Source organism: Myxine glutinosa, chromosome 7 (assembly GCF_964187855.1).
Source record: "Myxine glutinosa chromosome 7, kmMyxGlut1.1, whole genome shotgun sequence".
Classification (NCBI taxonomy): domain Eukaryota; kingdom Metazoa; phylum Chordata; class Myxini; order Myxiniformes; family Myxinidae; genus Myxine; species Myxine glutinosa.
This window is the reverse complement of record NC_136267.1, coordinates 32,807,525-32,829,613: the sequence shown is the minus strand read 5'-3', so window position 1 is coordinate 32,829,613 and position 22,089 is coordinate 32,807,525. Positions and strand designations below refer to the sequence as shown.

The following is a 22,089-nucleotide window of genomic DNA, read 5'->3' as shown; positions in this document are numbered from 1 at the left end:
TTTACAACAACATTTTACCACAACAATAAAATAAAAAAACATTCTCATATCCACAACACTGCACCCTCCTCCCCTTAGGCACGTCCCGGGCCTATAACTTTTACCTTAGTGTGGCACGTAGGTGTAGTTCCCTCTACTTTTAACCTGACCCTGAGTGCGACAGTTTTAAAACATAAATAAATGTGTCCCGCTGCTCCATTGCACCCTGCCTAACAGACTTACGCCCACAGTTAACCGAATTGCGGAATGGTCTTCAAACTATACACTGACGGTGGGAAGCATTATTTACAATGACGCTATTTTTATTTACAAAACTAACCCAGGACCTGTGATTGTTCTTTCTGGGGGGGAGACAGTCTGCTCTGCATCGACGCACCATGAACGCACCAGTACACACCCAAGCACCAATCGGTGCAGTCACCATTGTTCAATGAATAAAAATAAATTCAACAACCCCTAACCCTGCAGGTGGTCTCTTGCTCTTCGGCTCCCTCTGCTGGTTATTATTATTTCTTCCAGTTGTTGTCATTTTCTTTGCTTTTCTTACTGGCGGCCTATTTGCAATAAAGTGTGCGCCATGTGTCCCTTTTTTATTTGATTTTATTTATGGCCCACAGGGCCGACTAGTGTGGTTCACCTGTGGGGCATCGGTGCCCTGTGGCCAAGGTCCGCCAGCAAGATTTCGGGCCCTCATGGCCGGTTCCAGCAGAGGGGCCATGCCCCAACCCATGGGGTCCATAAGTGGTGCTCGGCCACAGACATGTGGTCCATAATGTGGTGCATCGATGCAGACAGCTGGTTCTGGGAATTTCGGGCGCACAATGGCCGACCCACGCACGCTCCCCTCGGCGCCCAACGGCGCACAGGTCATGTGGGAGACAAAAGAAAGACAATTGAGCGAGGGGTAAGGTCACAAGGGTACACGTCAATAAGGCAATGCAAGGCGAAATGCGTACGGAGGGCGAAGTGAGAAAGCTCGTCCCTACCGTACGTCACCCCCCTGTCACCTACCCTACCCTTACCCCATATGTACAAAATCTACCCATTTACAAATTGTCACTACTGTCACGTCTTCCCCATATTTCCCCTATACCAAATTCGTCACCACAATCCCTCTACTTCAAAATTTGCCATCACCAATTCATCATCAATCCTCATAAGGAGGGAGAGATGGAATTACGCACAATGTCACACCCACGTCATGATGCGTCTCACAATCCAAACATTTGCATCATAAAAAATAATCAAAACATGGCATGGTGTGGAGTACCTGTCACCTCAGGTGAGTGGATGCAGATGGTGCGAGGAGATCCTTCATCCTAACTATTTTCTAAATGACATTAACACACTTTACACTACCCGGGGTCTTTCCCTGCCAATCCATTGGCCAACTTACACTATGGGTTCTAATAACCAATTCCCATTGTCCAAACTGTGGTGCTTCTCAATTTGGGGTCTCACTCCCCCGATTCATCTCCCGGTGCCCTCGCACAATTTCTGGGCTGCGACGTGTAACTCTCCCAGCAGGTCTACCCACCTGCACACCTCCACCACTGTAGTTGCCACCCGAGCTTACCTAGCTCCTCACCCTAACCTATCTAACTGGGGCAGGCCCCTCCTGGCTCTGTCACCCCACTCGGTGCCCTCTGGCACTGGGCTACCCGGGTCCGTCCTCCGGATCCTCGGGCCCCATCCACAACAACTACTACCGGCTCCCAGAGCCCACCTGCGGCCTCACCTGGCCGACATCCTCACAGTGGTGGAGCGCCCAACCAACTACACACACTAACAGGCTACACGCCCAGCCATTTCCACGACACTAATGCACCCATCCAAATACCATTCTTTCACCTCGCACCACAGATGCCAATATCCAACCACAATTTACCTATACCCTCTACCTAACACTTGCACTACCCGCCCCGGGTATCCGTGATGGGGGTCCACTCTTCCCCCATTCACACCTTCGCACCATCCACTCCACTCCACAATTTCCACCATACTCACTCCACGACCATCCATTCCAATACTCCATACCATTTATTCCATACACCTGTCTTTCATTCACCTGTCGTTGCACACCTGTGCAATCCTACCTGGTGCCACCTGCACCCTCCTCCTCTTCCTGGACCAGTTGGTCAACACAACACACAATCACCACTACTCCCTCATACACTGCTCCACACACCTGTTCAGTTGCACACCTGTGCAATCACACCTGTTCAATCACACCTGTTCAATCACACCTGTTCAATCCTCACACACACGGCATCATCTCAGCTAACTACTCCCCTCTGAAACTTGCGCTTCCCAGTCGTCCCTTTAAACTTTTGCGCTCCCACGTCATTATAATCCACACTAATCTACCTGCGTCCCCACTACAGGTATCAGTCACTAACTAAACTTAACGTTACCTAATGTCAGCTTCGCTAGATCCCTACAATATAACCTAACCCACCCGGGCTAGTTTTCACTGCCATACACCCCATAAGCTATAGCGCATTTGCCCCACCATGGGAAGGGTGGCAGGGATGCCACCCTTACCCACCGGGCCCATCACTCACTACCAATTTTGCACATCAAATTTCAACAAATCAAAAATTTGCCAATCACTACTCATCATCTGCCAATCATTACTGCCAATCCTTTGCCAATCATCAAATTTTGTTTTTCTCTAATTTTGGGGCCAAAACACTATCCTCATCACCCGTCTACTTATTAGATCCTCTCGGTGCGCCGTGACATCATTAAACTCGGTTCGTAAAGCCGAGCAATGAATTCGGGTGGTTTGGTCGCCTGCAGGTTCAGTCCGTCCGGCTTTCGGTTCAAGGGAGGTGGTTTGGTTGGACCGAGGCTCCACGCACCATCTCGGCGCGGCACCTTGCGGTCCCGGGCCCGATGGCTCAATCTCCCTCGGTCGGAACCCCGTCCCCACGAGGGGGCACCGTTCCGCTTCCTCCCACTCGCCCTCGAACCGGACCGGTCGCCTCGCCCGACAAAGCCCGGACTCGACCGTGCGGGGCGGGGCCAAGCCCGAATCGGCAACGACGCTTCGAAGAGAAGCGACGCAGCATCGATCCGCGCCCGGCCTGGCATCCAACAAAGCGCACCGCACCCTGAGTGCTCGCATCGGCTATCCGTCGTCCTAAACGCTGCCCCGTTCAACGTCGATGCTTTGCTCGCATGCCCACATGCACACGCGACCCTTTTGACACTCACAAAGCCCGGCGTTCCAACGCCTCCAGTGCATCCCCCACACTCCGTCCATTCCACCAACGCACTCCCTGTTACACACCACACCTCTCGCGCACACCTCGGTCCACACCTCTCCTCCGTTACGTCCTCCGTAACACTCACCATGGGCGTGCACTCTTGCATCCACCCACTACCGCGCTCCGATGTGCTCCCTCGCACCCGCGCCACGACCAACTCAGGTGTGCTTCCTCGCACACGTTCCACCACCACCTTGTCCTTACTCTCCGTGTCACACTCACCCTCGCACGTACACTCCGTATCGCTCTCACTCCTTGTGTCACACTCCGTACACCCCGACGTGCATTCTCGCTCGCACTCGGAATCACTCCCACACTTTATAACACGTTCACTCTTTGACGCACACTTTTTCCTCCCACTCGTGCCATTTCCACTCACACGGGACCCTTCACCAACGCCCGGGTGCTTCCTCGATCCCAAGCGCGCGAAAATTCTTTTGTCGCTAAACATCCTCTTACAAAATCTCCCCGCACAATACACAACAGCACGACTCACCTGGGGGATCCTTTTCTCCACGCGAACCTGCAAACTTCCATTCGGGTTAAGCACAGCATCGTGATGTGAGCAGGGACTTTGTACATAATCCATTTCTCCCTGCAATTCCCGGGCTACCTCCGTCATCTCTTCAATTTTAATTCCCAGCACTGCTTTTTCTTTATTAACCTCGACGACCGTTGGCTTTAATAAAACACCCTCTACCTCATCGGTCGCCGGCTTTTCCAAACCCCGTGTCGCGATTTCTACCCCGTCATTGTACCCGTGCTTTCCTCCGCTTCGCTCAACCGGCGCTTCTCGACCCGCGTTACTTCCTTGTGCACCCCTGGGACCCTTTCGCCCAACTTGCGGTCTCTGTCCCTCTGCTCCTCCCTTGCTTCATATGCGACTCTGTCCCTCGCCAGTCCCTCATTTACTTCTTTGGCCCGGTCATTTGTTCCCTCCAATTTTCCCCGATCACATCTTGTTTTGTCTAGCATGGCATCCATTTTTGCATTCATCTGGATTAGCAATAGTTTAATGCTCACCCAGTCTTGCACAGGGACCCCGGCTTGTAGCAACCAAAGGTTCGAATCCACCGGCGGCGCTGCTACGGTCGCGGCCGCGGCAAAATTTGGTGCCGCTACGCCCACGTGCGCGAAGACGCCATTTGGTGCGCCTGATACCCCCTCAACCGCCTCCTCATTGCTCCCCTCCATTTGATCCTGGGTTACTCCTAACCCCTCTATCTCTCCCACCGGCATCCCGTCGCCTTGACCAGCCTTGGCGCGATTTCAAAATTCGGGTTTTGCTTTACACAAAACAAATTTCGGCAGCTCGTAATTTTGACCAAATTTTTTTTTTTTCTATTCGTTTTAAAAATTTGGTTCGGGCCTCGAATCCCACTCCCAGACACCAATTGTTACAGATCGCGGATTAAGATGTTAGTTACCGAGCGGTTTGGTATTGCCGCGACCTAACAGGATCCCTGGCTCACCCGATTCACCCAGGACTTTGGCCGTATCGCACCACAGCTGCTCAATGAGGGAAAAGACAAAAACGACGCAATGTAAAGAGGAAAACGAAGGCCAAGAAAGGTTTGGAAATACGACTGAATTTATTGACTATTTACACAAGCAAAAAGGAACAATCAAGTTTATTTACAACACATAAGACGCAGGTGACACAGTGCAAATTTTAGCTTACCTACAGACTTAATTAAATACCCAGGGACAGAACAAACAAAACAAACTCACGTATACAAGAAGGGTGGAAAGGCAGGAGGTGGATGGTTGGAGGGAGAGGGAGGTCCAAGGGGGTCCCGCAGCACCACCGGCGCGTTTAGCAGCCGCCGTTCCTCTTCGGCCCTGCTCCAAACCGCCGTTCAGGCCCCCTTTGGCTGTTGGGTGCTCCTGCTGCTGCGGCCTCCATCCGCTGCGTTCCCAGGACTTGTCTGGTCCAAACCCTCAACTCTTTCTTGTTTCTGGTGCTCCTCACCACCGACTCCGCACCGCAACCAACTGACCACCGACTCCTTACCAACGCAACTGACTCAGACCAACTCAGACCAACTCCTTGCGACCAACTCCTTGTGCATCCCTGACCAACTCCTCGTGACCACTTCCATTTTGCGCCTTTTATAGCGCCTCCAGCAATTACGCCCCCGGCGTTTTGGACACGCCCATCGGGGTGCTCACCTCGGCCCTGGTTGGTCGCGCGACCCTCGGGCTCCGCCTTGGATGACGACGGGCGGGCACGCCCCTCCTCCCCTCTGACGAGGTGGAGACACGCCTTTCTTCTCCGACTCAAAGCACATGGTCAATGGCGGTTATTGGAGGGGAGGTGATTGGGAATCGAGGGCTCAGCAGTGACGAGAGGGGATGTAATATGGAAATGGAGGTTTTGGGGATGGGAAGGAAAGGGAATCTATTCTCTTTCACTGGTGCAATGGAGTATTTCAATTAATGGAAGACACAGCCTTACGCTAATACACATAATAAGGATATAACTGTCAAAAAAAAGATATATCGTGTCGTGCATGTATGTTTTATGGACTAACTACGGGAACGCCCTTTGACCTTTTATACAACCACAACGGAGGGAGGAGGGGTGATATTTTACAACAACCTTTTACAACAACATTTTACCACAACAATAAAATAAAAAAACATTCTCATATCCACAACAATATGTAATGGGGGTACCCAGGTTCAGTTCATGGGCTCAACCTCGCCCCACCCCACCATCGCACACTCGCAAGGCAATTCTCTCTATGTATGTACGTGTGTTTGTATGGCTTTGAATCAAGATACTGACCTCACACAAGGAAATGAGGCCATTTGGCCAATCATTGCTGTGGTGCACTCTCGAGTCAATTTTTGCTACAGCTTTAAACATCAATATTATTGATGGTTTACGAAAGTCTTTTTGTATATATGTATTTATATATGTATATATATGTTTTTACATAAACTTAATTAAGGGTTGTATACAGTCACGTGAAAAAGTAAGTACACCCCATGTAGCCCAGCGGCATAGTAAAAAATACGAAACCAATTGTTCAAATTGTTCTAAAAGCACCAAAATTGGCACACATGTAGATTAATACATTCTGAACAATTTTGGATATGGAGGCATTCAAGATTCCAACTTCCAATTTTTGGATTTTTTTTCATGACTTTTTCATGACCACTTTTTCATGACCACTTTTTCATGACCACTTTTTGACCATGACCACTTTTCATGTGACCATGACCACATGACCACATGATCATGTGATTGATCATGAGTGTAGAGGTCATGATCATGACCACATGACCACGTGATCATGACCATGACCACATGACCACTTTTCATGACCACATGACCACTTTTTCATGACCACAATTTCATGACCACCCCCCCCCCCCCCCCTCCAAGAATTCCAATTCCAATTTTTGGATATGGAGGCATTCAAGATTCCAACAGACAATCCAACTGCACTGAGGCGCTGGATGGTTGCCGGACCAGAGGTTGACTGGGACTGGGCTTTTGGTCGACTATATAACTACAATCTGACCATACTGTAAACTCCCCGTACTCTGTGTATTATTTTGACTACCATTCCATTGCAATTTTGCCAGCAATTTGAGGGCCATTTTTGAGAAGATTCATCTAAATATCTGTTAAACACTTATTGATGTTAATTCTGATGTAAAAAAAAGGAATTTTGGCCCATCTAGCACCAGACTAACGACACATAATGAAGTCTATGTAATGACGCTAATGGTAAATGGCGGCCATTTTGAACAATGGCCGCCATATCTTCCACAGGGCTAATCTTGAATGCCTCCATATCCAAAAATGTTTAGAATATATTAATCTACATGTGTGCCAATTTTGGTGCTTTTAGAACAATTTGAACAATTGGTCTGCTATGCCGCAGGACTAATGTAAAGTTTTGACTTTTTCAACATATTTCAACATACAGCTATTTGATCTTCATTTCAACAATATTGAAAGATAAAGGTGATATAATATAACAAATATCATGAAACATTTACATTTTGTAGTCCATTGTATAATTTAAATAAACATAAATGCAAATTTCGCATGTGGAAAAAGTAAGTACACCCTTGGCTCTAATAGGTGGTATTGCCCCCTTTGGCAGAAACAACCTCAAGTCGGCGTTGCTTATAACTGTCTACCAGTCTCTGAGATCGATTGGGAGAAATTTTTTCCCACTCCTCCATGCAGAATTCTTTCAGCTGTGCGATGTTTGAGGGGTTTCTTGCGTGCACAGCTCGTTTCAAAGCCCCCCACAACATCTCGATGGGATTTAGATCCGGGCTTTGACTTGGCCATTCCAGAACCCTCCATTTTTTTCTTTTCAGCCATTCCTTGGTGGATTTACTGGTATGTTTAGGGTCATCGTCATGTTGCAAGGTCCACCTTCGGTTGAGCTTCAACTTTCCGACAGATTGCCTCACATTATCGTCAAGCACCCTCTGGTACAAAGAAGAATTCATAGTGGATTCCATGATGGTGAGCTGCCCAGGCCCTGATGCAGCAAAGCTGCCGCAAACCATAATATTTCCACCACCATGCTTTACAGTTGGTATCAGGTTCTTGTGGTCAAATGCTGTCTTTGGTTTTCGCCAAACATGTCTTCTGGTACTGTGGCCAAATAGCTCCACCTTTGACTCATCTGTCCAGAGCACATTGTTCCAGAAGTGCTGGTCTTTGCCTCAGTGTTCATTGGCAAACTTTAGTCTTGCCCTGATGTTCTTTCTGGACAGCAAAGGTTTTCTCCTGGCACACCTCCCATGTAGATCAAATTTGTGCAGCCTCTTTCTAATGGTAGACTCGTGCACTTTGACATCAACAGTGGCAAGAGCTACCTGTAGGTCCCGTGATGACATTCTGGGGTTCTTAGAGACTTCTTTCAGCATCTTGCGGTCTGCTCTCGGGCTGAACTTGCTGGGGCGGCCTGGCCTGAACAAGTTGGCAGTTGTTTGAAATCTTCTCCACCTGTAGATGATCTTCCGGACAGTCGAATGATTGATTTCAAATTGTTTGGAGATCTTTTTAAATCCCTTTCCAGACTCGTAGGCATCTATAACCTTCTTTCTGAAGGCCTCAGAGAGCTCTTTTGATCGAGGCCTGGTGATGCTGCACACTTCAACAACAAAGAGCAAACCAAACTAAATGTTTTTTTTTTTTTTTTTTTTTTTTTTTTTTTTTTTTTGTATACAAGATCGAGGCTCGTGAAAGAGCGAACATTAATCACACAGAAAGACAAACAGACACATAAAACAAATAACATCGGGAGCGGTAGACAAGATGGGGAGAGAGGGGGAAGGACACAAACAACATTTGAGAGCAGGGACCGAGAGACATGGAGACATCGAGAGATCTGTGGGAGGGAGAGGGCTTTGGGGGGGAGGCATGTGAAGGGGGGGAGGCATGTGAAGGGGGGGAGGCATGTGAAGGGGGGGGGGGTGGGAGAGGTATAAACATATGGACACTGCCAGGATTTCCAGGAAATAAGTTGGAATTTCAAACAAGGTGGATCTGGGGTGAATTAGTGGGGGTAGAAAAGATCAAGGTTATGGATGGGGGAAGATAAGAGATGGTGGTGAACAGCTGTTTTAAAGACCTGGAGGGAGGAGAGGGATTGAAGGGAGTGTGGGAGTTTGTTCCACAGGCGGGAGAAAAGAGGAATGAAAGAGTGAAGGTGAGCAGAGAGCCGAGATTTCGGCAGTTTAACCATCAGAGGGTTGCTGGCAGATCTTGTGCGACCTGTAGGAATATTTGGGGGACAGAGCACAGAGAGAGCTGGGGGAGCAAGGCCGGAGAGGAGTCGGTAGAAGACAGAAAGACCACCTACCTGCCTGCGGTGAGTGAGTGAAAGGCCCTCAGAGATAGCTTCATCGCGGGAGATTCCAATGATTTTGAAAGCTTTGGATTCAACAGCGTGAAGCCGAGCCAGGTGTGAGGCAGGAGCACCAGCCCATAGGGGAGAACAGTATTCCATTGAGCTGCGGATGAAAGCCTTGTATGTGGTGAGGAGCTCAGGTGTGCCGAGGAAGGACTTCGCACGACGGAGGATGCCCAGTCGGCGACTGGCTTTGGAGGCCAGCTTGGAAATGTGGTTTTCCCAAGAAAGATCATGGCAGATAGTGAGACCCAAAAGCTTGAGTGACAGAACTTCTTGGAGAGGATTGGTGAGAAAGTAGATGGGAGGGTTGTCCAGTCGATCTTTTCGGAGAGACATAGTAAGAGAGTGAGATTTTGCAGGATTGAAAGACATGTTCCACTTGTTTGACCAGTCTGTGATTTTGTCCAGGTCTTCAGAGAGTGAGGAGGCTGCAGACTGCCGATCTGAGGGAAGAGGAATGGAGCGGCAGAGAGTGGAGTCATCAGCAAAGAGATAGAGAGGATTTTCCAGAGAGTCAGAGAGATCATTGATAAAGACCAGAAAAAGCACAGGGCCCAGCACACTTCCTTGGGGAACTCCAGCCTGAACAGGAAGGGGAGATGAGAGAAATCCATTCAGGGCCACACGTTGACTACGACCAGAGAGGAAGTCCACAAGCCATGCATGGAGATTTCCATGGATACCATAGGAGGAGAGTTTGGTGAGCAGAGCTGGGTGCCAGACCGTATCAAAGGCCCTTGATATGTCAAGGGAGACAGCTCTGATTTCCTGTTTGGCATTGAGGACCTCCATCCATTGTTGAGACAGCAGAAGCAGCATGTCCAGAGTAGAGTGACCTGGTCTGAAACCAAATTGATGATCAGAGATCAAGCCATTGGAGAAGAGGAAAGATTTCATATCCGAAGCAATGATGGATTCCATGACTTTGCTGATAATTGGGAGCAGGCTGATTGGTCTGTAGTTGCAAGGATCTGTTTTTGCACCTTTTTTGTGTAAAGCGGTAATGTTAGCTGATTTCCAGGATGCTGGCAGATGACCTTGAGCAAAAGAGAGGGTGAAAAGAACAGAGAGAGGGTGAGATAGAGCGGCAGAGCAGGATTTTAGGACCCGTGGGCTGATGCCGTCTGGTCCAGTTGCAGAATCAGATGTCATCATAATGTCTGAGGTTTAAATACGACAGGTTCCTCCAAGATTCTCTCTAACGATGTTCTAATCATTTGCACCTGAGTTGGTGCACCTGATTCTAATTTTAGGTATTTGATGTAGTGATAAATGTAGGGGTGTACTTACTTTTTCCACATGCGAAATTTGCATTTATGTTTATTTAAATTATACAATGGACTACAAAATGTCTGTTTCATGATATTTGTTATATTATATCACCTTTATCTATCAATATTGGTGAAATGAAGATCAAATAGCTGTATGTTGAAATATGTTGAAAAAGTCAAAACTTTACATGGGGTGTACTTACTTTTTCACGTGACTGTATATGTCTTTTTGTATACATGTGTATATATATGTGTGTATATATATATATATATATATATATATATATATATATATATATATATATGTATATGTATATATATATATATATAAATATATATATATATATATATATATATATATATATATATATACAACCCTTAATTAAGTTTATGTAAAACATGAAATTGCGGCGCCTTCAGCGACCTCATTTCATCATAGGTCACGTGATTTATGCCCGCTTCGCATCTCAAATTGACTTGGGGGGTGACATTTGACTACCTGTGTAGGGATGTGACAGAGGTTGTACTGCGCATGCGCATTTGGTTGCTCTCAACCTCAAACTAAGCCTGCTTCACAAATGGATCTTAGCTAATAGTCCTAATCGGGTAATCCAACTTGTTTGCATAAAACCAGCCTGTTATCTTTGCGCATACAATGATCATTAAAAAAAAAGAAAAAAAAAAGATATATTGCGGTTTGCTCCATTGAAGCGGATATGCAAAAATGTACATCCACATTGGATAAAAACTTTTTATACAAACTAATTCGATAATGCAGTGATTCAAATTATAGAAAATGTAACTTTAGCTCTGTGGCTAAAGTAGTATGTAAAATGTAGCAAGCATATATTTACCTCTTACACGAGCCTCGAACTTGTATACAAAAAAAAAAAAAAACCCCAAAAAATTAATAATTTGAAAAATAATCGTTAATTGAAATAAAAAAAATATGCATAAACATGTCACACTCCAATACCTCAAAATGTAGTGCTTTTTTGAGTCTATGAAAATTGTAAACATTGCAATTATTTTACCTTTTACCTGCAAAAAACCAGCTTGGTGATTCTTTTTTGCAGATCGCTGTGAAGTTACAGAGAAAGAGATTCATTTGCACAACCTCTCAATTCCGTCTGCGATGCATGTGAGTGTAAAGCTTGATGATTTAATAGGTGAAGAGCAAAGACGCTGTTTAAACCCTGAGGTTTTTTTTAGTTTAACTCCACCCACCTACCTGATTATATTAATGAATACAATGTTGCTTTGTCAGATTATTGCAACTTTTACAATTGGATTATTTTCCTCAAAAACTAGAACAGCACCACTTTTGGAAGTCACACTGTTACTGGCAACATAATCAAAAGAGGTAAGCAAGGTAACATAGGTGCCATCCTTGGATAGACTGTCCTCCAGCACCTGGAAGTTATTCTGCCCCATTGTAAGCACACACAAGGGACATTTAATTACCTCCGCCACCAAAGGTGGGTGGAGGTTATGTTTTCACCCCTGTCTGTCTGTCTGTCTGTCTGTCTGTTTGTTTTTCCGTTTGTTTGTCTGTGAACAAGATATCTCAAAAAGTTGTGAACGGATTGGGAGGAAATTTGGCAGAGATGTAGTGTATATAACAAGCAAGAAATGATTAGATTTTAGTGAAGATCCGGATTCGGATCCGGCTACAAGAATTTCTTAAGTGATTCTTCACCATTGAGAGATGGGGCCAAAAACGATACATAGCAGGATATCTCAAAAAGTTGTCGACGGATTTGGATGAAACTTGGTGGACCGGTTGTGTGTGTGACAAGGAAGAATCGATTCAATTTTGAAGATCCGGATTCGGATCCAGCTAGTATAATTTTTTAAGTGATTCTTCACCATTGAGTGAAATGGCCAAACCAGGTGGAGGTATGCTCTCTACTGAGTGCTGTTCTAGTTCAAAATAAAATCACTCAGATACTTGGGAAGGGAGCACTAACACTAATTTGCGTAAGGATGGAGGTGTACTGTTGCCTTCAGCATGTGCCCCAGAAATAAGATTCTTCATCGAGTGTTGTTGCACTTCATGATGAAGCGTCAACATATGGCAAGGTCGTCTTTGTGAAGGAGGCTTCTCAGCAGCGGTAGATAGAATGGATTGGATGAGAGGCGTAGTTGGAGGTTGGGGACGGATCATCTTCTTCATCTGAAAAGGCAGTCACAGGGCCTTTCAGGGAATAGTAAGTGGGACCTTGTAGCACTCGGACTTTTTTGACACGATACCAAGCAACCCCAAGTTGGGATCCAGTGAATCTTCTCAAGTTGCGCCATATCCCTATGATGGCGACCACAACTAGATATCTCCCACAAGCCTGGGATTTGTTGCCATCAATGTGCAAGTACACAACATCAACGACGTTTACTGATGTAACCTCAAGAAATGTGCTAGACGAAGCCTTGGATTTCTTACCATAAGGATGGTTGCATTTCTGCCAATGATGCTGGTCAATAATCAGGTCCTGGTCAGTCATGGGTACTTGACTATTGGAGTGCTGGTCATGTTGGACCCACATGTCATTTGCGGATAGGGCTCTGGCTCAAAGACGAGAGTTCAAATGAGCAGTAGCAATTCACAGCTGTATGGGTGACACTATGCTTCACATTGGGTCTTGTTGCAATAGCTCGGACTCCAGTTAGTGGATTGCTCTTTACGCTACAAGGTTTTTGCTGGAGTTCTCAACTCTACCCATTTCTATTGAGAACCTATTCTGGTGGAGCAGTTCATCTTTGACAAGAACATTACGAGCTTCAGTTGATGGCAGGACGGGTGATCTCAATGAATGTGAGTAGCAGATATGAGTCCGTCCAGAGCCTGCTTGGAAATGATGGTGCGCTCTTGTGAAGAAACGAAAGGGTCGTGGTGGCGAAGAATCAACAAACCATATTTTGCGATGGTTGCTGAGTTAAGGTGCCTCTTCACATCTTTGATATTGGTAAACTGTTTGGATGGACGTGCTCTTTGTTTTATCTGGGCATGAGTGCGGCGCAAATCAGAACACAGACTGAAGAGATACCCATGCCGAACAGTTCATGAAGGGCAGCAGGCATGGCTCCGTGCCTGAGAATTTGGGCTGATTACCACTAGAATGTGTTCGGGGTGCGAGGAGGGTATGTATTCACATATCATCAGACGGAGTGAAAACCTGACATACTTGAAGGAAGTGCTCATACTGTTTACTAGTCTGTGGTTCATTGGTCAAATTGGGAACATGGATGTTGCCAGACGCACTTGAAAGGAGAAGTGGAGGGGGCCAAACGTCATGCAAGTTGTTATTTAAAGGGTTTTCTTGACGAGGTTCCAGAGCTTATGTGTTGTTTGAAGATAGGTTGTCTGGGGGTTCCAACTCGATGTATGTGCCAGGCCAGACTGTGGTCCATTTGGAAGGAGCCCTTATCAGGTAAGTGCAGTGAATATTATGGTTGGTGGAAGATGTCTCAGGTGACCCATGAGTATAAATAGTTCTGTCATAGAGGAACACTTGAAGTTTTGCTGGACGGACGGAGACATAATTGCTCTACATGAAAGGTGTCCCACCTATTATATTGACGTCTAAGTTCTCTATGACAAGGCCTTGGAAGCTGACTTATTTATTGTCACACGTGCCACACGTCAGGGTCACACGTAATATCAACTTCACCAACACTATGCTAAGTGTTCACACTAAGTGTGCATGTTCACTAAGTGGTGATGAGCCATTTGCCTGGGATCTCTTCTTCATGTTAAGACCTAAATGCTGTGCAGTAGATAGGCGTACCATGTTACCGCTGTCGTTGGTGAGATGTGGCGCCGCTGACGATGGCGATATGAGTAGAGTGGTGTCCACAAAAGGCGTCTATGTGTGTGACAAGGAAGAATCGATTCAATTTTGAAGATCCGGATTCGGATCCAGCTAGTATAATTTTTTAAGTGATTCTTCACCATTGAGTGAAATGGCCAAACCAGGTGGAGGTATGCTCTCGTGATTGGTGATTGGTGATTTGTGATTGGTGGATTTCGATTCTGTGTCGGAGCTGCCACATTAGTAGGAAGGTCATCTCCAGTAAGGTCACTTGGCAAAACTGGAGTAGCGTCATCTATCTCATCGTCCAAATGTTCCAAGACATTAACGAACTGCCGAGCGTTGGCCAAATATTTCCCGTCCTGGACCCAGCTGCTGGAAGCCCGGATAAACCTATCCTGTGGATAAACGACATATCTGGCACATTCAATTTATTCACTGGATAGCATCTAGCATCCGAGTCCTGGTCTGGGAGGTGTTTACATTAGCTAAGGAAGTGGTGATCCGTTCTCCTTGTCTAAAGACACAAATGTTGTAGTTCTGTACCATACCGTACCTCGGTTTAACCAACTTTGGTGGGTCTGGGTGAATGAGTCTTAACCATGTGAGGACGACAAACTTTTCAAGTGAAGGAGAAAGTTCCTCGTCCTCGGTTATCACTTCTCCGTGGTGTGAAATGCTCCGTGGTCCCGAAGCAATAAACTGTCCTCGATGAACTCTGTCAAACGTTGATACAAGTCCTCTGGATGTTCATTAGGTTCAAGACGAATGGTCGAAAGGTCTATAGAATCAGCATCAGTGGACTGGAATTTTTTCCATGGAAGTTGAATTTTTAACAGTGGTATCACGTGACAAGGCGGGCCAGTAATTTGGTGATTGGTCCCGAGCAATAGTTCCAACATATTTAATTTCAGTTGGGCAGTCTTGCCTCGAGTACAGTCTCACCATCGTCTGTGAAATCTGTGAGGGGTGATGTCCGGCTGTTCTTTTCCCATTGTGAACCAACAACAAGAAAGGCCGTGAAATGAAGATCAAGGGAAAGGGTGTATTGTAGGTTTTGTTTCCAATTTTCAAATGAGTTGACTGTCTCTGTCTTCTTGAGGCACCATTGTCTCGGAGTCAGGTGTGCACTCGCCACAATTGATACAAAACAGTTCTACTCACAAATGCTCACTGATGTCTGTTTTATCCAGGCTGTATAAGGCCTGAGTAGTCCGTCCGTCACCTGTTCTGAATCGTGCATACCGGAGGAGAGAGCTAAACATCTTTCGGGTATAATGATGGGTTTGAGAACAGCTGCCCCTACTCCAGTTTAGGTAGTAAACTCACGATGCGTACCGTACAATAGAATCACAAATGAGACGTCGTACTGTGAGGTAACATAGCAGCTTTATTCGCTCCACAGCAGGTGAATGCACCACACGACCATAATGTGGGCTCACCTCAGTGTGAGGTGGGGGTGTGGCCAGGACACGTCACTTCCCTAATAACAGCATACATTAATACCAGTGTAGCTCTTGCTTCTTTCATACAATGTTGGTGCTCAAAGGTCCCTTGTGTAACTTTCAGAATAAATTAAATTTTACATTTAAAAACTTTTTTTTTTTAATACTTGGTCTAAGGCTCCTAATGGAGCTGCAACACACACACACACACACACACACACACACACACACACACACACACACACACACACACACACACACACACACACACACACACACACACACACACACACACACACTGACGAGACAAACACTTAACAGCCGCTGAGCTTGGGGGAAGTGTCGTCACTCCCGGGATACTCTGGGTACCAGCGACCTCATAACAATGGCGCCGCTTTTCTCACTGTACTCAGCAGGGCATTTCCTCCAGATGAATTTCCTTCTCCCTATGGATGCCAACCGATGGTTATTGTCTGTGCTTTATCCTTCTTAAGCAAGGAAGCAGCACGTACCATTTTTTAAGTCTTTGGTATGACTTGAACCGGTCCAAACCGGTTGGGTGTATTTTAGGAGACACCACCTCCTTACTGGGGGGCCGTTAGCTCTCTATAGGAGCTCATCCGCCCTTTGCCAGGTGTTGTTTTCGTCCTGCAGAGTGTCACAGTCACCCTCTCCACTAGCAAAGCCAGTGAGTGTTGACAGTTTAGTCGCCAAAAACCCGACCATGCGGCAGGTAGCACTTGGTTACCTGTTACCAGTGGCAGTCCCAAAATACTGAACAAAGTATCTCAAAAAGTTGAGGACAGATTCGAACGAAACCTGGTGGACAGGTTGGGTGTGTAACAAGGAAGAAGTGATTCAATTCTGGTGAAGATTCTACTCCAGATGCAGATACGAGAATTTTTTTTCTTCTAATTGATTCTTCACCATTGTGATGGGCCAAAAGCGAAAGATAGCATGATATTTCAAAAAGGTGTGGATTTACTTATTACAAAACTTGGTGGACGAGTTAGTTCAGTGACAAGACCAAGCTGATTCGATTTCGGTTCAGGTCCGAATCCAGATCCGGCCTATAATTGGAATACAAAACATAAACTGTTCACCAGGTGGAGGTATGCGCCTACCGAGTGCTGTTCTAGTTCAAATTTGTGAACATGTTAACTGGCAGACTCTCATCTGAATTACCTTTGCTCACGTCCTTAGGTAACCTTTGATATGATGCAGTATTTCAGTAGTCAATCAATGACAACCAAATCCCTGGTGTTCGGCTAGCGGCTAGGGTGCCGGCTTAGGATCCTAGGATCCTGGGTTCGAATCCCGGTCGATTGCTGAATTAACGCCAGGGGGGTTGACTCAGCCTGTCATCCTTCCGAGGTCGGCAAATTGAGTACCAGTTCACTTGTAATTCCCTGTTTGTCGTTAAAGGCGGCAAAAAGGGTTGGCGTCAGGAAGGGCATCCGGCCGTAAAGCATTGCTTCAAAAAGGGGACCGAAAAACAACAACAACCACGGTTCCCGAAAAAGGCCAACCCCCGCTTTGCGGGGAAAAATGGCCTCTAAAGGTGGTTTTTATTTATTTATAATCAATGATAACCAAACAGGATTCTCCTTACTTTGCTCTTCACATCTCTTCACATTTCCACAGTGGTCACATGAAAGACAGGAACGTGTGCTTCATGTAAAGACAAAGTCAAAGTTTACCTTTCACTGCCTGGATGGCTTAACTCTCTCTGGAACGTCTCCTCAAAGAACCTGCTTCAACTTTCATCTCAGCCTTCCCACTTGCAAACCAGGTAACTAATAAAAGTAATTACATAAGCTGTAGAAATGGGACAACTTCTATTGTTGTTTATCTTTATTTCATCGAAACATGAGGTTAACCTGCCCAGATAAAGCACTCAGTATTTACATTAGGAATCCAAGGCATCAGCAATAACAAAAATCCTGTTTCTTTGTTTGCTTTGATGTACATACTTTTTCTTTACAATATTTAAGCTGAAAGAGTGTGATGACAAAGGGTCATCATTGAATCCGCTTGGGATTAATTTGTTAAAAGCCTACTTCCTCTATGCACCAGTTTGTCCTCTCGGTCTGAGACTTTCCGATCGATCTTCCGGTCTATACCCTGGTACATTGAATCCTGTGGGAGGCGGTTACAGTCAAGCTGCTTGCTTTCTCAGCATGGAAAGCTAACCTGACAAAGGGTAACTTTTGTTCATTCCATAAGGCTCGCAACAAGTGTGTGTGCATTCTGAGGGAAGTCAGAAGACATCAACTTACAAAATCTCAAAGCTGAACTTTCCAACCAATCTCCTTCCTACAACTCATGGGGATACCTTGTCAAGATAGTCTCTGGTATATGAACCCTCTCCATCCTGTCCCTTACCTCCAATGGGAGTACTGCAGAATCTGCCAGAGATAAGGAATAATGTCTAAACTCCGTCTTCACTTCCAAATCCCATGTACCTACCCCAAGCTTTTCCATCCCCATCCTATAGTAACTGAGTTAATCCAGACTGGAATCTGTATCCTACCCACCTGACAAAGTAGAGAAAGTTCTGTCCTATATGTATATATATATATATTTTTACATTTCCATCTACCATATAAACACGATGTCAGTTTGTGTGTTTGTACAGTTGTCTGCCCCCCTACATAAGGGTAGATTTTAAAGGCCAATCTTTTAACACTAATGTGTGTCCGCTACGGTCTATTTATGAGGATAAAACAAACTCGAAAAACATTTTCATTAAAAGAGGAATTGGAGTTGTGACTCTTCTCTTGGAATTGTGACTTGCAAACCGAGCCTCATGGGTAGTGTACAGAAGCGGTTTTTTTTTAAATAACAATAAATACAAGGTGCAAGGAGGTGCAATTTGCTGCACATGATGTGCAACACACACAACGTAAAACGAGTGTCAATGTCTCATAGGATGTCTATTAGAAACCCGAAGGATGTCTAATAAATAAAGAAGATGTAAGCACACCTGACACGAGGCCGAGGCTTCAGACTTTGGCACGCTCACGAGGCTGCACCGTCAAATAAACTGTTCCAGCCTGTCATTTTTGACGGGCTTTTATACTAGTAATACATGTTACACTTGCATATCTAACTAGAACGGCACTCGATAGAACGCATACCTCCGCCAGGACGAACACTGAACAGTTTATGTTTTGTATCTCATTGATAGGCCGGATCTGGATTCGGACCTGAACCAAAATCTAATCGCTTGTTCTTGTCACCTAAATAACTCAACCACCAAGTCTAGTCATAATTCGTCCACAACTTTTTTTAAATATCATGTTGTATATCGCTTTTCACCCGATGAATCTCAATGGTGAAGAATCACTTTAAAAAATTAAATAATTCTCGTATCCGAATCCATATTCAGATCTTCACCAAAATCGAATGGATTCGTCATTGTCACAAACCCAATCTGTCCATCGAGTTTCCTCTAAATCCATCCACAACATTTTGAGATATCGTGCTATGTATCGGTTTTAGCCCAATCACTCAATGGTGAAGAATACAACAACAACAACAACATGCATTTTAAGGCCATTTTCCCTGCTAGAGCGAGGGTTAGCCTTGCGGTCCCCATGACAATCTTCTCCATTTTGCCCTATTTTCTGCATCTCTCCTTGTTAACCCCCTTGCCCGCATTTCTTCTTCCACCATCTTTAGCCAGGTCTTTCTCGGTCTTCCCCGTCCTCTACTTCCTTCTACATTAACTTCAATCACTCTTCTCAACCAGTCACTTTCATCCTTCCTCAACACATGACCAAACCATCTCAACCTGTTCCTCTTCACAGCATCAATCACAGGCAATATTCCCATCATCTTTCGCAATTCATCATTTGTCTTCCTCTCTCTCAACGATACTCCGCACATCCATCGAACCATTCGCATTTCCACCCTTTCCAGCCTTCGTTGCTGCTCTACGTTCATTACCCATGTCTCGCTCCCATAAATCATAACACTTCTCACACATGCAGCATACACCTTTCCCTTCAGCTTCAGCGACACTCTCCTCCTCATCAGCACGCCACTCAGTTCCCGAAACTTCTTCCATGCACATCTCACTCGAGCAACCGTTGCCGAGTCTGATCCACCTTCTCCATTCAGCATGTCTCCGAGGTAGCAAAATGTTTTCACACCTTCCAGCTTCACGCCGTCTCCAAGATCCAACTCAACATTTCCTCCATCTGCAGCTCCCTCTGTGCACACCTTACATTTGAATGTAGCTGCCACACTGGTAAATGACTCTCTCAGACCACTACATTTTTGATGAACCCACTCAGCGCACATTGTACATGGAATGGAGTTCACTCCGACACCCTTCCTGCACACAGCACACGGCCACTTCCCAGTTCTTTCCACCTCACCACATGCTTTACCACTTGCCATCACCTTCGTCCATCACATTCACCTTCAGACCTTTTGTCTCCATACATTCCTTCCACTTGTTCATCTTTTCCTTCAGTCCATCCATACTTTCCGCAATCAACACCAGATCATCTGCATACAACAACTCCCACGGTAAACCCTCCTTTACGTTCTGAGTCAGCACCTCCATCACAGCTACAAATAGTAGTGGACTTAGTACCGACCCCTGATGCACTCCCACCTTCACCTCAAACTCACCACTGTTCCCGTCCTTCGTCCTTACAGCTGTGCGCACTCTTTTGTACATTGCCATCACTACTCTGATCAACCATTCCTCCACTCCTAACTTCCTCAATGCCCATGTCAATACTTTGCGTGGAACCCAATCAAATGCTTTCTCCAGATCAACAAACCCAAGAAACAACTTCTTCCTCTTCTCCATGTACTTCTCCTGCAACTGCCTCACAATGAAAAGCGCATCTGTCATTCCTCTGCCTGGCATAAATCCAAACTGCATTTCGTCGATCTTCACTTTCTTCCTTATCCTCCTCTCCAACACCCTTTCCAATACCTTCATTCCATGCTCCAATAACTTTATCGCTCGGTACGAGCCACACTCCAGAGGGTCACCTTTCCCCTTGTATAGAGGGACGAGGGTACTCAGTTCCCAATTCACTGGAATGCGGCCTTCTTTCACCACCAGATTACAGAACTCTGTCATTCTGTTCACACCCCAACTTCCTGCTGCCTTCAACATATCTCCCACAACTCCCGTCGGCCCTCCCGCTTTTCCACTCTTCATTGCTTTTATCGCTTCCTCAACTTCCTTCTCAGTTATCTTCTCTGCCGGTCCTAAAACTGGGTTACTCTCTATGTTGCCATCCCATTCATTCTCTGTATTCAACAGCATTTCCATATATCATTTCCATATATTTCCATATATCTATCAATGGTGAAGAATCACTTAAAATATTCAACTAGCCAGTAATTAGGGGGAAAAGGGGGCCCAAAAGGATCATGGGCCTTAGGCCCACAGACTGTTTAATCCAGCCCTGCAGACAGCAGCTCCCTCCATATCTGCTGATCTGGAAATGATTAGACTCTGATCTGTTAAATAGAGCATATCCTTCAGTCCGAGAAGATCTCACAGTCTTGTCCTATCTCTCCAGAATGATCATCAAAATCACCTATCCAAAATAACCCACCTATCTATTTCCTTGGTCATCCACTGGTAGAGATTCAGTCTCTTGATAATTCTGGGCTTCACCCTCAGCCATGACCTTTCCTGGTTTAACCACATAGCAAAGCTGGCCTCCAAAGCCAGCCGCAGACTGGGAATCCTCCATCGATCCAAGTCTTTCCTTAGAAAATCAGAGCTACTCACAGTTTACAAAGCATGGCTACATTTCCATGAAGAGATCAAATAGGAAATTGGTGGCTCATGACTTCATGCTTATTGAGGGTCCTCATCAACATCATTGTTTATCAAGCCAAACAGCCAAAGTGGGTGAGGGAAGTGATTGCTTAGGCCAAACTTTACTTGCAAACTTTTAATTTTTTATTCTACATGGTTGAATGATAGTTTGAGGTAGTTTGAGGATTGACTCTCCTTTGCCAAACTCTCAAACTTTGCTTGTTGGTTGGAATTGGATCTTTTATTTGGAAACTGTATGCCTTAAAGATTGTTGAACAACATATTAGCTTGGAAATCTATTCAAAACAAAAGTCTAGGGGCCGAATAATTTACGAAAGGCATTTAAGAGTTAGAATCGCTGATCGTGCGATGATCACCTAATCAAAGTTAGTCGCCTATCGCTGAAGAATGTCTATCTAATGTGCGATCAAAACCTAATCACCAAAGGTCTGTCCGTCTGTCCGTCCGTTCCCAGGTACCGCAAAACGGCTGAACCGATCTCAACGATATTTTGGGTGGGTAATCCTGGGACCCCCTGGAGTAAAATAGGCTATATGGTTTTTCCAATTTCAGCTTTGGTCTCCAGCATTTTCAGGTT

The 22,089-nt window shown here is 45.6% G+C and overlaps 1 protein-coding gene across 2 annotated transcripts in view; it reads left to right on the top strand.

Annotated features, from left to right (window-relative positions):
* LOC137431100 (uncharacterized) overlaps positions 1-22,089 on the top strand; it is a 172,319-nt gene that overhangs the window by 63,576 nt on the left and 86,654 nt on the right. For both annotated transcript variants that reach the window (XM_078781398.1, XM_068122007.2), the window contains exons 9-10: positions 11,514-11,578; positions 17,336-17,483. In XM_078781398.1, coding sequence (XP_078637524.1) covers positions 11,514-11,578; positions 17,336-17,483 — 213 coding nt within the window. The remainder of the gene's footprint in view (positions 1-11,513; positions 11,579-17,335; positions 17,484-22,089) is intronic.